The sequence below is a fragment of the Panthera tigris genome, chromosome F2 (assembly GCF_018350195.1).
Source record: "Panthera tigris isolate Pti1 chromosome F2, P.tigris_Pti1_mat1.1, whole genome shotgun sequence".
NCBI lineage: Eukaryota > Metazoa > Chordata > Mammalia > Carnivora > Felidae > Panthera > Panthera tigris.
Window position 1 is genome coordinate 13,841,572 of NC_056676.1, and position 18,271 is coordinate 13,859,842.

At 38.7% G+C, this 18,271-nt stretch overlaps 1 protein-coding gene across 1 annotated transcript in view; it reads left to right on the forward strand.

The window, feature by feature from the left end:
- NKAIN3 (sodium/potassium transporting ATPase interacting 3) overlaps positions 1–18,271 on the forward strand; it is a 710,683-nt gene that overhangs the window by 413,135 nt on the left and 279,277 nt on the right. Inside the window, exon 2 of the mRNA XM_042972876.1 lies at positions 11,970–12,107. Within this exon, the coding sequence (XP_042828810.1) occupies positions 11,970–12,107 (138 nt within the window). The remainder of the gene's footprint in view (positions 1–11,969; positions 12,108–18,271) is intronic.

Consider the following 18,271-nt stretch of genomic DNA (forward strand, 5'->3'; position numbering starts at 1 on the left):
TTACATCAGAATCCTAAGACCTACATCGCAAATTTTAATTTTTAATACTATTTCAAAGAGTTTTTCTGGAAAGGTTTGTGCAAGAAGGTTTGTGAGAAGTCCCAATAAAGCTAGTTCAAGGAACAACTTAAATAATCACACTTGGCATTAAGGAAAATACTCTTCCTCCTGCTAGCATCCACAGTTCCACTACATCTAGCTACATAAATACTAATGGTCAATGAGCCACTGGAGAAGATACTAAAAGTCAAGTAACAGAAAAAGGATGTGATATATTAAACTTGATTTGACGTTATTCATTTCACTAAATGATTGGTTTCTGCATTCACTGGAATAACCTTGCCATCTACCCCTACCAAAGATAATACTAAACTATGCAGAAATTATGAAGCCCTTAACATTATTACTGTCTTTACTGGATGAACCAAATCATAAGCAGGCCATTTCTAGAATTCTTGACTCCACTGAAGTTTGCATACATCCTAAGGCTTAGTTACCTGTCTACAGACACGTAGAAACTTCTCTGGAATAGCACCTGCTTTAGCATAGTGGTAAATCTCCAAGAACTCTGTGACCTGACTCTATGAAATAGAATCATGATATAAATGCTACTGATCATTTTTTTAGAGCCATGAAAGAACATTCACAAATTATAGCTTGAAATATATAGCTTGAAAGGTCATAAGCTGGCCTAGGCCAGGTCTGTGGGCATACAACTTGGACATTATCACCTCCAAGCATGAAAAGTCCTCTGGGACTTGAGTAACTGTGAGATTTCAGAGCAAAGGAACCAAGGATGATGGTGGTAGCATGGAGAGCTACCTGGACTCTCCAGACAGAAAGAAAAAGTCTAATAGCTCAAGACTTACTTGAAATGGACTGAGATATATCAATTTAGCTAATGGCAATGCTAATTGGAGCTTTTAAATTCCCGCTTTAAGGAAATATTTGATCCTTCACGGTTATAAAATACTGACTGCATGAATCTCTAAGCTAGAAGTTATACAGAAGAGAATATCAGTCGTACAATATGCTTTAATTTCACAGTCTTTTGTGAAACTATGATTTGATCAAATGCTTTCTTATGATTCTGCCAACATGAAAAACCCTGTTTTGATCTTTTTTTATCGTGTCTGACTCCAGTGAGCAGGGGAAAAGTCCAAGGGGGAATGAGTGAAAAGCCAGCTCACTTTTCTTACTGGGAAGTTGAATCTCCAAGGGTATTCACTCCTTAGGAATGAACATTCTTTTTAAAAAAATTTTTTAATGTTTATTTATTTTTGAGAGGGTGACAGAGAACAAACAGGGGAAGGGCAGAGAGAGAGAAAGAGACACAGAATCTGAAGCAGGCTCCAGGCTCTGAGCTGTCAGCACAGAGCCTGATGCAGGGCTCGAACTCATGAACTGTGAGATCATGACCTGAGGTGAGGACAGATGCTTAACCAACTGAGCCATGCAGGCACCCCAAGAATGAACATTCTTACCCAGCTTTTGTTTGGGCAGAGGCTTATTGTGTAGACCCAGACTAGGGAAATGCCCAGGGAAATGTTTGGTCACCTGGCGTTTTTACAGCTTTTTAATTAAGTATAAATTAATTTTTATAATTAGTAATAATTATGAACAGTTAAGCCAAATACCATGTGTATCATTAAACATAATATATGGATCAATAAGAAAGTTACTGTATTTTAAAAGTGCTCCTATTTGTCTCTGTCTTCATTGTGTGGACATAAAATAAGGGAGTAGAAATACTTCTTGAGCTGTTGGTGTGTGTGGTTAATGTGGGTTGCAGTTAATGATTCATAGATTTATAGGGAATATTCCCACCTTGGAGCCTGGTAAAGGGAAATGCCTGACCCTGGATAAAGAATTTTAAAGCACACTCTATTCCCTTTGCCATACACACAGAAATATGGTTTATATGGTCGAATCCCACTTACATTTTGTTCCATAACCATAAAGAAGACTTTCAGACTTTCTACAATTTGATTCTGAAAGTTACAATCCAGTAAGCAACATTTACATTATAGTGAGTATGGAATATTTTTCATGCAGGCCCAGGTACGATCTAGGGTTACATTTCTTTCCTATAGTTCCAATGTTCCCATCCTGCCACTCAAGGAGAATGTTTCAATGGCTTCTTCATATTTACATTCAAAATAACTCCCCATTCTAATTTCATTGGTTCTTTGCATCGCTGATTTGGTCTTCTATCCTCCAATACGTTGGCTATTGTTGATAGTACTGCTATAAACATTGGAGTGCATGTGCCCCTTCGAAACAGCACACCTGTATCCCATGGATAAATGCCTAGTAGTGCAGTTGCTGGGTCGTAGGGTAGTTCTATTTTTAATTTTTTTGAGGAATCTCCATACTGTTTTCCAGAGTGGCTACACCAGTTTGCCTTCCCACCAACAATGCAAAAGAGATCCTCTTTCTCCTCATCCTCACCAACATCTGTTGTTGCCTGAGTTGTTAATGTTAGCCATTCTAACAGGTGCAAGGTGGTATCTCATTGTGGTTTTGATTTGTATTTCCCTGATGATGAGTGATGTTGAGCATTTTTTCATGTGTCAGTTGGCCATCTGGATGTCTTCTTTGGAGAAGTATCTCTTCATGTCTTTTGCCGATTTCTTCACTGGATTATTTGGTTTTCTGGGTGTTGAGTTTGATAAGTTCTTTATAGACTGATCCTATATACTGTATACTTATATACTAACCCTTTATCTGATATGTCGTTTGTAAATATCTTCTCCCATTCTGTCGGTTGCCTTTTAGTTTTCCTGATTGTTTCCTTTGCTGTGCAGAAGCCTTTTATTTTGATGAGGTCCCAATAGTTCACTTTGCTTTTGTTTCCCTTGCCTCCTGAGACGTGTGGAATAAGAAGTTGCTGTGGCTGAGGTCAAAGAGGTTTTTGCCTGCTTTCTCCTCTAGGATTTTGATAGCTTCCTTTAGGTCTTTCATCCATTTTGAATTTATTTTTGTGTATGGTGTAAGAAAGTAGTCCAGATTCATTCTTCTCCATGTCGCTGTCCAGTTTTCCCAATACCATTTGCTGAAGAGACCGTCTTTATTCCATTGGATATTCTTTCCTGCTTTATCAAAGATTAGTTGGCCATACGTTTGTGGGTCCATTTCTGGGCTTTCTATTCTGTTACATTGATCTGAGTGTCTGTTCTTGTGCCAGTACCATACTGTCTTGCTGATTACAGCTTTGTAATACAGCTTGAAGTCCGTGATTGTGATGCCTCCAGCTTTGGTTTTCTTTTTCAAGATTGCTTTGGCTATCCAGGGTCTTTTCTGGTTCCGTACAAATTTTAGGATTGTTTGTTCTAGCTCTGTGAAGAATGCTGGTGTTATTTTGGTAGGTATTGCATTGAATATGTAAATTGCTTTGGGTAGTATTGACATTTTAACAGTATTTGTTCTTTTTATCCAGGAGCATGGAATATTTTTCTATTGTTTTGTGTCTTCTTCAATTTCTTTCATAAGCTTTCTATAGTTTTCACTGTGTAGATTTTTCACCTCTTTGGTTAGAATTATCCCTATATATTTTATGGTTTTTGGTGCAATTGTAAATGGGATCGATTCCTTGATTTCTCTTTCTGTTGCTTCATTATTGGTGTATAGGAATGCAACCAATTTCTGTGCATTGATTTTATATCCTGCAACTTTGCTGAATTCATGGATCAGTTCTAGCAGTTTTTTGGTGGAATCTTTTTATAGTGTATCAGGTCAACTGCGAAGAGTGAAAGTTTGATCTCCTCCTGGCTGATTTGGAGCCTTTTATTTCTTTGTGTTGTCTGATTGCTGAGGCTAACACTTCCAATACTATGTTGAGTAACAGTGGCAAGAATGGACATCCCTGTCTTGTTCCTGACCTTAGGGGAAAACTCTCAGTTTTTCCCCATTGAGGATGAAATTACCATTGGGTGTTTCACATATGGCTTTTGTGATCTGAAGGTATGATCCTTCTATCCCTACTTTCTTGAGGGTTTTTATCAAGAAAGGATGCTGTGTTTTGTCAAATGCTTTCTCTGCATCTTTTGAGAGGATCATATGGTTCTTGTCCTTTCTTTTATTGATGTGATGAATCACATTAATTGTTTTGCAGGTATTGACCCAGGCCTGCATCCCAGGTATAAATCCCACTTGGTTGTGGTGAATAATTTTTTTAATGTATTGTTGGATCCGGTTGGCTAATATCTTGTTGAGGATTTTTGCATCCATGTTCATCAGGGAAATTCGTCTATAGTTCTCCTTTTTAGTGTGGTCTTTGTCTGGTATTGGAAGCAAGATAAAGCTGACTTCATAAAGGAGTTTGGAAGTTTTCCTTCCATTTCTATTTTTTGGAACAGCTTCAAGACAGTATATGTTAACTCTTCTTTAAATGTTTGGTAGAATTCCCCTGGAAAGCCATCTGGTCCTGGATTCTTGTTTTTGGGAGATTTTTGATTACTAATTCGAGTTCTTTACTGGCCTGTTCAAATTTTCTATTTCTTCCTGTTTCGGTTTGGTAGTTTATATGTTCCTAAGAATTTGTCCATTTCTTCCATATGCCCATTTTATTGGCGTATAATTGCTCATAATATTCTCTTATTATTGTTTGTATTTCTGCTGTGTTGGTTGTGATCTCTCCTCTTTCATTCTTGATTTTATTTATTTGGGTCCTTTTCTTTTTCTTTTTGATCAAACTGGCTAGGGGTTTATCAATTGTGTTAATTCTTTCAAAGAACCAGCTTCTGGTTTCATTGATCTGTTCTACTGTTTTTTTGGTTTTGATAGCACTGATTTCTGTTCTAATCTTTATTATTTCCTGTCTTCTGCTGGTTTTGGGTTTTATTTGCTATTCCTTTCATAGCTCTTTAAGGTATAAGGTTAGGTTGTGTACTTGAGAACTTTCTCCCTTCTTAGGAAGTCCTGGATTGCTATATAACTTCCTCTTATGACCAACTTTGCTGTGTCTCAGAGGTTTGGGGCTGTTGTGTTTTCATTTTCTTTGGCTTCCATGTACTTTTTAATTTCCTCTTTAACTTCTTGGTTAGCCCATTCATTCTTTAGTCGGATGGTCTTTAGTCTCCAAGTATTTGTTATCTTTTCACATTTTTTCTTGTAGTTGATTTCAAGTTTCATACCATTGTGATCTGAAAATATGCACTGTATGATCTTTTTGTACCTGCTGAGGGCTGATTTGTGTCCCAGTATGTAATCTATTCTGGGGAACGTTCCATGTGCACTGGAGAAGAATGTGTATTCTGCTGCTTTAGGATGAAATGATCTGAATATATCTGTTAAGTCCATCTGGTCCAGTGTGTCATTCAAAGCCATTGTTTCCTTGTTGATTTTCTGTTTATATGATCTGTCCATTGCTATAAGTAGGGTGTTGAAGCCCCCTACTATTATGGTATTATTATCAATGAGTTTGTGTTTGTGATTAATTGATTTATATATTTCAGTACTTCACATTTGGAGCATAAATGTTTACAATTGTTAGATTAAGGGATAGACCCCTTAATTATGATATAATGCCCTTCTTCATGTCTTGTTACAGTCTTTATTTGAAAGTTTAGATTGTCTGATATAAGAATGGCTACTCTAGCTTTCTTTTGGTGACCATTAACATGATAGATGGTTCTCCATGCCCTTACTTTCAATCTGAAGGTGTCTTTAGGTATAAAGTGGGTCTCTTGGAAACAGAATATAGATGGATTTTGTTTTCTTATCCAATCTTTTGTTTGGAGCCTTTAGTCCACTGACGTTTAGAGTGAGTACTGAAAGATATGAATTTATTGTCATTAAGTGGCCTGTAGAGTTGGAGTTTCTGGTGGTATTCTCTGGTCCTTTCTAGTCTTTGTTGCTTTTGGTCTTTTTTTTTCCCCTTGTCTTTTCTCCCCTCAGAGAGTCCCCCTTAAAATTTCTTGCAGGGCTGGCCACAAACTTCTTTTATTTTTGTTTGGAAAACTTTTTATCTCTCCTTCTATTTTGAATGACAAACTTGCTGGATAAAGAATTCTTGGCTGCATATTTTTCCAATTCAGCACATTGAATATGTCCTGCCACTCCTTTCTGGCCTGCCAAGTTTCTGTGGATAAGTCTGTTGCAAACCTGATCTGTCTTCACTTGTAGGTTAAGGACTTTTTTTCCCTTGCTGCTTTCATGATTCTTTCCTTGCCTGAGTGTTTTGTGAATTTGACTACGATATGCCTTGTTGATGGTCAGTTTTATTGAATCTACTAGGAGTCCTCTGTGATTCCTGGATATTGATGTCTATGTCTTTCCCCAGGTTAGGAAAGTTTTCCACTATAATTTGCTCATGTAACCATTCTACCCCTTTTTTTTCTCTCTTCATCTTCTGGGACCCCTATGATTCTGATATTGTTCCTTTTTAATGAGTCACTGATTTCTCTAATTCTTAAATCATTCTATTTTGCCTTAGTCTCCCTCTTTTTTTCTGCTTCATTGTTCTCCATAAGTTAGTCCTCCATATCGCTGATTTGCTGCTTTGTTTCATCCATTCTTCCTGCCATGGCAGCCATTTGAGATTGCAACTCAGTTACAGCATTTTTTATTTCATCCTGACTAGCTTTTACCTTCTTTATCTCTGCAGAAAGGGATTCTAATCTATTTTCAACCCCAGCTAGTATTCTTGTTATTGTGATTCTAAATTCTGGTTCAAACATCTTGCTTGTGTGTGTGTTGATTAAGTCCCTGGCTGTCATTTCTTCCTGTTCTTTCTTTTGGGGTGAATTCCTTCATTTCATCATTTTGAAGGAAGAAAAGGAATTATTAAGGTAGAAAAATTGAAATTAAAAAATTAAAAACAACACACACAAAATCAAATAAAGATGCTAGATCCTAGGTGTGTTTTGGTCCAGTTGTTGAAAGAAGCTTGATAGATTAGAGAAAAAAGGGAAAGATAAAAAAAGGAAAATATGAATACAATGAAATAGAATACAATGAAATGATGGAAGTAAAATAGAATTTGAAAAAATTTACACAAAAGTATAAAATATGGTAGAAAAAAATAAAGAAAAATATTTTTAGTAAAAAAGGAAAATAAAAATAAATTTTATCTCTTTAGGTATTCAAGAATAAGAAAAGAAAGGGAAAAGAAAAAAAGTTGAATAGATGGCCCAGTGAACAGACTGAGCTATGATCGAAATTCCATCAGTTTCCCTAGAAGTCAAACTATGAAGCACTTTGTCATCTGTAAACTAAGCAGGTAGAGAGACTTGTGGTGTTCCTGAAGAGCGAGTTTGGCCCAGTTGGGTGGGGCTTAGTGTAGCAGCTCCGTTCTCCACTAGATGGCACTGCTTAGCTTACAGAGGTGGATTGTTGTGGCACATGTAGATGTGTATGTTTATGTGTGGGAGAGGTCAAAATGGCATCACCCAGCTACCCAGTCTCTAGTATCAGAATTCTGTGCTCTCCCCTACCAGCAGTCGTGCACCCCTCCTTTGTCTCTGGCTTCCATCCACTCCCCACTTTTACATTGTCCGCAACCAAGCCATCAGGTTGCCAGGCGGCACCTCCTTTCTGAGTTTTATCTCAGATGGGGCTGTGCTTCCCATCCCTCACTTCTGAGGGACTGCAGCTTTGACACATTCAGACCTTCTGGGGGAGGGTCTCATCGAGCAATGGCCAGGTGCTGCTCCCAACCCCCGGGAATGTTCACAGGACTGTGCTGCTGCTGATGCCAAGAGACTGTGGCTGGGTATCAGCCCACCCCAGAAAAAGTTCATGCAATTGTGTAGCAGCAGTGTTTCAGGGATTATGAGAAATCACAACACACATCTGGCACCAGGCTTCCCACTTAACATCCTTATTCCAGCACCAGTGAATGTGGTTGTTCTTCAGGGTCCGCTGGGAGCTTTGCCTGTGGGGTGGCTGCACAACCCCTACCAAATGTTCTCCCAGCAGGGGAACTGCCTCTCCCCCTGTGGCCCTTGGATCCCTCAGACCTTGCTTTCTGCTCCTGGAGATTTGCCCTTCCTATCAGAGCACTGCCAGGTGTCGAGCTGCAGAGTTTCAGACTCTGAAAACACCCTGCTTATAGAGTCTTGATGGAATTTAAACCCTCTCCTTTCTCCTTTTTCCCTTTTTTTGTTCAGTCCCTTGCATACACTTTCTTTTCTCTCCAGCTGTTTTCAGGCAGTGGGGGGATGCTTTCCTGTACTCTCCCCCACACCTCCAACTCCTTCTCCATCCTCTCTCCACAAGCAAAAACAGCTTCCTGCCCTCTGTGGCTTCTCTCTCCCCCAGTTCACTTCTCTGCACCATGTACCTGCCGAGTCCTATAGTTCAGGTTGTGCAGATTGTTGTGTTCATCCTCAGATCAGTTTTCTAGGTGTGCAGGATGGTTAATGTCGATCTGGCTGTATTTCATGGATGCAAGACACACAAAAAAACTTCCATTCCATTTCACCACTTGACCCCTCCTCCTGCTTCCAGTTGTTTTAAATTTTTTTAACATATATTTATTTTTGAGAGACAGACAGACAGAGTTTGAGCAGGGGTGGGGCAGAGAGAGAGAGAGACAGAATCTGAAGCAGGCTCCAGGCTCTGAGCTGTCAACACGGAATCTGACGCAGGGATCAAACTCACGAACCATGAAATCATGACCTGTGCTGAAGTTGGGTGCTTAACCAACTGAGCCACCCAGGTGCCCCCCCACAGTTGTTTTAAACTGATGACTGGTTGGTTTTTGCTTTCTCTGGAGTGTCTTATTGCTCTTATATCTTCTTGAATTCTATACATGTATTTAAACCTCAAATTCTTCAGATGTCTCAGTCATTCTCTTCTTTGCTATGGCGTCTCTGCAGATACCCTCTTTGAGCCTTCCATTCTTCAGCGCTCATCAGGGCTGGGCGCTTTCCTTTCCTGCTCACCGAAACATTTGATCACTTCCTTTCAGTGTCTTTCTGAATCAGAACCACTGTTTTCTAGGTGTCATATGCAGTGGTGTGCAGGTAATATTTAACAGTAGATTCTCCTAACTAACAAAACTCTTGATTTTTAGCATTTCCCAATGTCCATGTTGTATATATTGCCATAATGGTTGATGTCGGGTTCCCAGCTTGAGGTCACTGACCATGCATTTGGGAAGAGATTCACCCGATCTGCACTCCCAGGCCTGCTCCATTGATGAGAACTATTTTGACAGAGATATTTCTAAAATAAACTCATTCTCTCTGAGCTAACAAAGCAACCTGGATCTCATTTAATTTCACTTAGTGGCCCTGGGTCATTATTATTAATGTCAAGCTCTAAGGCAGAAAGAGGTGTCTCTAGAGATTATGACATTTAGAGAGAAGATGGTTGCCTATAAACTAAATAACAAAATGGCTTAACATGGAAATTAGATAAAATAATTAAGGAAAAAATGCAGTGGTGTTTTGTTTATTTTTGAAGGGCTTTTTGTTGTTAGTTGACTTTTTAATTTTTTTATTATTATTTTTTTAACGTTTATTTGTGAGAGACAGAGCACAAGCAGGGGAGGGGCAGAGAGAGAGGGAGACACAGAATCTGAAGCAGGCTCCTGGCTCTGAGCTGTCAGCACAGAGCCCGACACGGGGCTTGAACCCATGAATCATGAGATCATGACCTGAGCTGACGTCAGACACTTAACTGACTGCATCACCCAGGCGCCCTGTTGGTTGACTTTTTAAAATACAACACAGTTGGCCCTTGAACAACACAGGGGTCAGGAACTCCAACCCCCTACACAGTTGAAAAAATCCAAATACAACTTTCGACTCACCTGAATTTAACTACCAATAGCCTACTGTTGACTGAAAGCCTTACAATAACATAAACTATCAATCAGCACGTATCTGGCATGTTTTATGCACTCTAGAGAAAGAAAATGTTTTTAAGAAAATCATAAGAGAAAATGCATTTACAGTACCATACTGTACTTATCAAAAAGAATCCTCACGTAAGAACCTGTGCATTTCAAACCCTGTTCATTAACAGTCAGTTACTGAAACCTAGGTTTCATGGTTTGTATAGCTGTTATAGCTGCCTCTCTTTTAATCCTTGGTGTGATCCCCTCCTTGTTTAGTTTTTCTTTTCTGTTCTTTTCTTTTCTTTTTTTTTTTTTGCTGAACTTTTGTGCTCCTATTTCAAGCCACCACGAATCCATTTCTAAGTAAGTTATCCGAAAATAAATATTAATAGATATAGTGTCTCCACTGAAGAATGCAGATTTTCTAATATTTAAGCACAGATTTCCTAATAAGTGGTGTTAATGCGGCTTCTCCTTCATTATATGTGTTTTCTTTAATATCATAAAAGAGAATGCTATCCATGCAGCTTCTGACAGAAAAGAAAATGGATTTTTCTCTGTTTGAAAAGTTCACTTTAAAGGTTTTTGTGATGCGCGACAGCTTTAAAATAGGGTTGCTTTTCAGAATAAATTGCCTGCAGCTGCTCTTCAGGGTTTCTTTTTTATCTGAGCACATCCATCCCGTTTGGACATAAAAAAACTGCATATTTACATCACTGATGGGCCAATAAATAAAATGCTGCGTTTTTAGGGGAAGGTTCCAGGGAACTAATTAGAGTCACAAGCAGACAAACAGGGTATTAAAAACACGGTTCTACTTCTTACCTTGCTGTGATTATTTTGTGTTTTAGCCATTTCTGTGCATCTTCCCATTCATGAGAGCAGGGGATAGTGACAGATCACTTGATGATCAGGAAATACCCATGAAATGAATGTGGTTCTGGTGTGGTTGTCTTTAGGCATTTGCTCATTTCTCTTCTCCTCCACAGCTTGCTGAAGGTGAATTTTAACCAAGGTAAATTCAGCTTACTGGATGGAGGACATTTCTTTATGTCCAAGGAAATTAAAGCTATTCAGGCATACACCTGCCACATAACTAGAAAAATACCTAGGGTACCATTTTGATTTCAAATCTGCGGTTTCTAGGGCCATCAACACAACCAATTGTTGGATCGTTTTATTAAAATTACTACTTTATCAAAGTAAATCTAGAAAAATGTCTGAAATGTATAAAATTAGTGCCCAAACGCAGCAGGTGGAACTATAAAAGTTTTAGATATAAAATACAATAAATATCATTTTTATATGATAATGACATTTTTGGTATTCACTAGACTATATGAAATTCATCTGTTTCATAAATCATACACAAATTATTTAAGTGTATATTTTATTACATTGTGTAATTGTTTAAAATGTAATTGTGTATAATGCAGATGTAATAAACCGTAGCATGTCTATGATTGTAATGGTCCTGTAATTTTTATTTCCATATTCAAAAAGGGTTTTACCTAATCTAAGATGAATTTCCATGTAGGTATATGATGGTAATAAATATGATTCAAAGGAACGATTTAACTTAGTTTTACATGGGAGCCTTGAGCCCAGAGCTAAATAAATGAGAAAGCTTCATTTTGAAAAAGTGGTTAGTCATTATCATCAATGACAGACTAATGAAAGCAAAGAAACCAAACAGATTTGGTAATTTATGTTTCTTAAAGGAAGCCAGGGGTGAGTAGGAGACTTTGGGTTTTGTATTTTTCCCCCAAATCATACCAGTTCTAGCATTCAAGCTTGTAGCTATTTTTCCAAGTGTGTTATACTAAGCCAATCATTTTAGTTAAAAAAATCAAGAACTGATATCATAAAATATGATATTCTAAAATATCTGCCTGGATCTTCTACTACAGAAAATGATGTAAGGAATATATGTTGAGCTCTCCAGATAGGTTTAAACTTTATTTTTACTTGAAGTCATAATCCTCTTAGTTATCTTAGTACATTTTCTGAGAGAAGTTGCATAAAATAGGACATGAAATGGGTGTCACAACGGTAGTGATGATGACGTCCGTATGTGTGATTGAAACCAAATATGCAGACTTTTCTAGCTGTGTGATACATATTAAAATGGTGTGATTCTGCTTGGGTTAGAAGCTAATGGATTCTCTTTGCTTTATTTTAGCTCTCAGCGTTAGAGAGGCAAATCTTTGACTTCCTTGGCTTCCAGTGGGCACCAATTCTTGGAAATTTTCTACATATAATAGTCGTCATATTGGGTTTGTTTGGAACCATTCAGTACAGACCTCGATATATCGTGGTGGTAAGTCGTCTTTTTATCATAATAAATGCTTGTAGTAAATGCTACAAATTTATAAATGCTTGTAATAAATGCTACAAAATTACTAACAGAAGATTATATTACATTAGATTAGATTAGATTAGATTCATCAAAAATGAATAAACATTAAAAATAAAAAGATATTTTAAAACAGGGTTTGGATAGAGTAGGAAGTCTGTCTGTGATCCAGATGGCATGATGAGATATAAATGTGCATTAACTGTCATTCCTGGGACATATGTCACTAACCCGAAAAAGCAGACTTACCTAGCCATAACTGTTTACCATCTGATAACAATAATATCATTTAATTTTAGTTGATTTAGGATCTAGGACACTGTAAATGTTATTCAGTATTCAATACTCATCCCTGATGTATTTAATACTTTATGTCACTGAACACTTCTCCATTTTGTTATGATAAATTTGAAATGTTAATTCCATACTCCCTACTATACCAAATACGGTCAGCACACCCTCCTTTGTAGGACAGTTTAAGGAAGTGTATGCTTTGTACCACAGTGGAATGGAAATTATTCACAGTAATTAGTTTTGTATGAAAAGAAGGCAGTATTTTAGGCTACATATATAAGTTTGTAAGCAATAATAAGCATATATAAGTGATTGTAACTAGGAATAACATATCTAAAATGCTCGTTGAACCTGAATAAATAACAGTGTTCAGTAGGACTAGTGAGTATTTTCTTGCAATGCAGTGACATTGCCTTACTAGAAGAAAGACCATAGACTTAAACATATGCCATCTTTCAATTTTTATTTAATCTATGGAAAAAATAAAGCTACACATTTTTCTGTGAGTGCATTAATTCTCTATTTTTAATCTCAAAATTGGCTTTTTGCACCTTTCACCATATCAAGGTGAATGTAGCTGGCCCACAGCCGACACTCTGCACTCAACATGGCTGCCCCGGGGACATTAGGAGCATTTGATATCACTAAACCAGCTGCAGGGACCAAACAATGTCTGCTTTACTTTTCTTTCTGTATAATCTGCTAGAAGGGTATCTCATGAAGCTGGACTTGTAGTATAAAACACTTCAGTGTGCATAATATCAAACTATTATATTGGATTCTATCTTCCAGTTTGTTGCCACAAACACAGCACTTGTACTCAATACACACTTTTTATTTTATGATATTTTATTTATGATAATAGTGAAGCCCACAATCCTCGATGGCTGTGAAACCAGTGTCCTCTCTGGAATGAAGCTGTTGGTACACATTAATGGCATTATCTAGTCCTATTGATTGTACCCTGTAAATACTAGCTCCATTCGTCACACAGCTACTGCCTTGGATGAGGCCTCTGCTTTCTCTTTCCGGAATAGGGACTTCCTGCTTGCTTTCAGCCTTCCTACCTTCCAGTGTGTCCTTTGCACTTTTCCTAAATCACTGGCTTAAAACTCTTTGATAACTCTTAGCAGGATAAAATCTAAGAATATCCTTGGCTGACCACATGACCAAGCACTGATCCCACAATCAATGTGTCCTCTCTCCTCTCCTTTCCTGCTCCCTTCTTCCCTACCTTCTTTTTTTTTTCTTTTAAGTTTTATTTATTTAAGTCATCTCCACACCCCACAGGAGGGCTCAAACTCACAACCCCAAGATCAAGAGTCACTTGCTCTTCTGATTGAGCCAGCGAGGTACCCCACTTCCCTTCTTTCTTAACTTCCTTTCTCCTTTATTTAATTAGCTTATTTATTCAAACTCTATTTATTGGGTCTCTGCCATGCGTTTGGCATTGTATTAAGTATGGGCTACGTTGGTGATCAAATACGGACACATGTATTCTCTGCCATCTTGGGTACTTACCTTACATATTATCAAATAATCATCCAGGTAAATGGTAAATTGCAACTGTGACCAGTGTTACAAAGGAGCACGCTGTGCCATGAGATGTATAATGGGGAAATGGGCTCTGCAGAAGTCACTGGGGAGCTGAGATCTGCAATGTGTGAATTCACCAGGGAAGAGGAAGACCGAAGTGTTGTGGGCAGAAGGCACTGCAGGGCACGTAGTAGGATGTCAATAGCAGTAGTTCCCATTCACTCATTAAACATTAATTGCGGCCCTACTAGACTTTGCTAGGGCTGGATACATAGAGAAGAAAGTAAACTACAGCATCCCTGCTCTCCAGGAACTCGTTATGCAAAGAATGGGGAGGCACCGGGTCCAGGGGTCTCTGGAGGTGATGAAAGGTCTTTGAGTCATGAGAAGGATGATGGGGTTGAGCACTAGCCCCATCACAGGTGAAAGAGCAGAGAGTTTGTGCATTTCAGTGCCATGCACCCTGCTCCTACCTGCTTCTCCAGCCTCTCACCCAGGTAGCCCTGCTTGTGTTTGAGCTCCAGCTACAGCAACATTTTCTGTCTCTGGAGCACACTTCCCTCCTTCCAGGCACTTTAATAGTTAATCACTACTGTTGTGTGTCTTGAACATGGTTTACAATTCGTTCACATTTATGTCTTCCTAATAGGCAGCGTTCTTTGAGAATATGGAATGTAATAGATGCTCAATAAATACTCATTGTTTTTCCCATGTAGTTCCTTACTCATTCAGAGTCCATTCATGTTAGAACTGGCATCACTTCTTTCTCTGGTATCTTTTCTTTGCTTCCCTCTCTCCCAACTCCCTCTTGTGCATAGAAAGAGACAGATTTAGATCTTTAAGAATCTTCAAGATGGGAATGCAAGCTGGTGCAGCCACTCTGTAAAACAGTATGGAGGTTCCTCAAAAAACTAAAAATGGAACTACCCTACCACCCAGCAATTGCACCTCTAGGCATTTATCCATGGGATACAGGTGTGCTGTTTCGAAGGGACACGTGCACCCCAATGTTTATAGCAGCACTATCAACAATAGCCAAAGTATGGAAAGAGCCCAAATGTCCATCAGTGGATGAATGGAAAAAGAAGATGTGGTATATATATACAATGGAGTATTACTTGGCAGTCATATGAAATGCTGCCATTTGCAACTACGTGGATGGAACTGGAGGGTATAATGCTAAGTGAAATTAGTCAAAGAAAGACAAATATAATATGACTTCACTCATATGAGGACTTTAAGAGACAAAACCAATGAACATAAGGGAAGGGAAACAAAAATAATATAAAAACAGGGAGGAGGACAAAACAGAAGAGACTCATAAATATGGAGAACAAACTGAGGGTTGCTGGAGGGGTTGAGGGAGGGGGGGATGGGCTAAATGGGTAAGGGGCACTAAGGAATCTACTCCTGAAATCATTGTTGCACTATATGCTAACTAATTTGGATGTAAATTAAAAAAATAAAAAATTAAATTAAAATATAAAAAAAATAAAAAAAGAATCTTCCAAGAAAAACAATCCATGTTTTTGCTTGTGTTGATTTTCTCTTTTAATGCATATGCCAATCAAATTTCTATGATTTTTGTTGTTGATGTTGTTGTTGTTGTTGTTGTTGTCGTTGTCTTAGGAGAGAAAGAAAGTAATGAATTGGTGGGAAAGCCTTCTGTGCCAAAGATATCATTGGATTTAATTTTCACACATATCCTATGGGCATCTATTAGCATCCCTAATTTTACAGACAAGAAAAGAGTCAAGGAAGGTTAAGTGACCTACCCTAGGAACCCACATAGTAAGTGGCAGAAGTGAATGTGTATCTGCCTCACTTCTGTTATAGTTAGGTTTGTGAAGTTGCTTTATCATGATCATCATGATGCTTTGCTTTGCTTCACCACCATATTCCAGATGATATGGTGCCATTGTCAGTATAAATTTTGACATTGAAACTGATCCTGCCCTACCACCTCAGCTGATCGCAGAATATTGTTACCTGTGTGGGATTCCAGATTACCTCTTGTTCTAACATGGGTATAAATCGTCCATTTGGAAGAAGTGCCTGAAGAATCGTCAATCCAGGGTGACTGGGTGGTTCTGACTCTTGGTTGTGGCTCTGGTCACGATCTCACAGTGTGTGAGTCAGGTCCCACATTGGGCTCTGCACGGGCAGTGTGGAGCCCGCTTGTGATTCTCTCTCTCCCTCTGCCCCTCCCTTGCTTGTGCTCTCTCTCTGTCTCTCAAAATAAATATATAAACAATTTTTAAAAAGGAATCATTAATCCACAAACATAGAAACTCTGTTCAAAAAAAAGTGCCTTCAATGGGAAGATCATATTGTTACTGGGAGGGTGGCTACGCCATGTTATCTTCATTACGCCACAGGCGATTCGTCCCCGATTTGTTCCCATGAATGCTTTGATTTGAATCTACCACCGGTGGTCTGGGATTAATTCTAGTCTGAAAAAGCCAGAAAATAAATCTGGCATATGTCACAGAGGTACACAGGTGTGTCTCGAGAGGCCCCAACTTTTCAGGGGCAGTGAGAGGAATCCTGGATCAGAAATTCACACACATTTTTCACTCAGCAGGGAAAGAGTTTTTGATTGTGGGAGATTTTCTCTCAAACTCACCTGCAGTATTCTTAGTATTAGCTCCCTTTATTGGCCAAAACAAACACCAGTAATGCCAACTAAGTTTAATCCATTGCAAACTAAAAATTTTGGAACGCTGAAACACAGATGGTAAGTTACTACCATTTCTGACATCAAAGAATCAAAGAATTTAAAGAATTGAAAGAATTAATCATGCTTATGAAAATGGTTATGGTCAAGGACCATGCAAAACAAACTCTCCAATGTCTATAGGCAAACTTCTAACTTCCACAAATGGAACTCAAAACTCATAAAAACTGCTCCTTTGCTTATGCCCCACTCCCTCACCTCGCACCAGCCATGCTTAATGGTTGTGTTTTCCAAAGACCACGTGCTGTTTCTTGCCTCCTCTGTTTGCACATTCTGTACTTTCTACCTGGAATTCCCTAGTCCCCTTACCCTCTTGGAAAGCTCTAAATAGTGCTTCCACCGAATGGTCACCTCTTAGGAGCCTTGCCTGAGCATCCCACTCTGTGATAAATGCCTCCTCCTGTGCTCTCATGGATCCTGGTGACACTTTCCACCCTTGTACACTGCACAGCTACAACCCTTGCTTCCAGGCCCATCTTATTCCATTCAACAGTGTTCTCCTGGCATGCCCATTGTTCCTATCCATTGCTGTGCTCTAGGTCTATCCTGGTATACATGAGGCTTTAAAGATGCTTAATAGTTGGGGCACCTGGGTAGCTCAGTTGGTTAAGCATCCAACTCTCGATTTCTGCTCTGGTCATGATGCCATGGCCTGGGATCGAGCCCTGTGTCAGGCTCCTCTCTCTCTATGGGGTACCTGGGTGGGTCAGTCGATTGAGAATTTGATATCAGCTCAGATCATGATCTCACAGCTCGTGAGTTCAAGCCTCACATCGGGCTCTGTGCTGACAGCATGGAGCCTGGAGCCTGCTTCGGATTCTGTGTGTCTCTCTCTGTCTGCCCCTCCAGGGCTCATGCTCTCTTTCAAAAATAAACATCAAAAACAGAAGTTCTCTTTCTTTCTCCCTCTGCCCTTCCCTGCTCTCACTCTCTCTCTTTCTAAATATTTTTTAAAATATGTTTAATACTGTAATGAACAATTGATAAATGAATCAAAAGTTATTACATGAAATTATTTCATAGGATGGACTTGACGTTGATTTCTTATCTCAGAACACACCAACAATAGTTCAGTAAGAGAAACTGGCCTTTCCTGCCTTGTTGATCTCAGTCTGAGCTTAGCTGAGGATTTACATGATAAAATGATATATGCTGCTCTGCCTGCACCTACCATTAGCTGACTTGCTCCTCATCTTATTTTTTCTCTAAGAAATATAATGTTATGGACTCCTGCTTGAGGAAGCTCCACAGCAAGGTGTGGTATCTATCTATCTATCTATCTATCTATCATCTATCTCTATATATCTATATCTATATCTATATCTATATCTATATCTATGTCTATATCTATCTGTATCTATATCTATGTATCTATATATAATTAGTGGATACCAAGGTCAGTTGTAGGGTTTGAATGTACCTTTTGTGTTTCTTTGACCCTAGACAATGAAGCAGAAAGCATATTGTTCTGGAATCAGCTGAGAGTGTTAATTTTCTGGGGCGCCTGGGTGACTCAGTCACTTAAGCATCTGACTCTTGATTTCAGCTCAGGTCATGACCT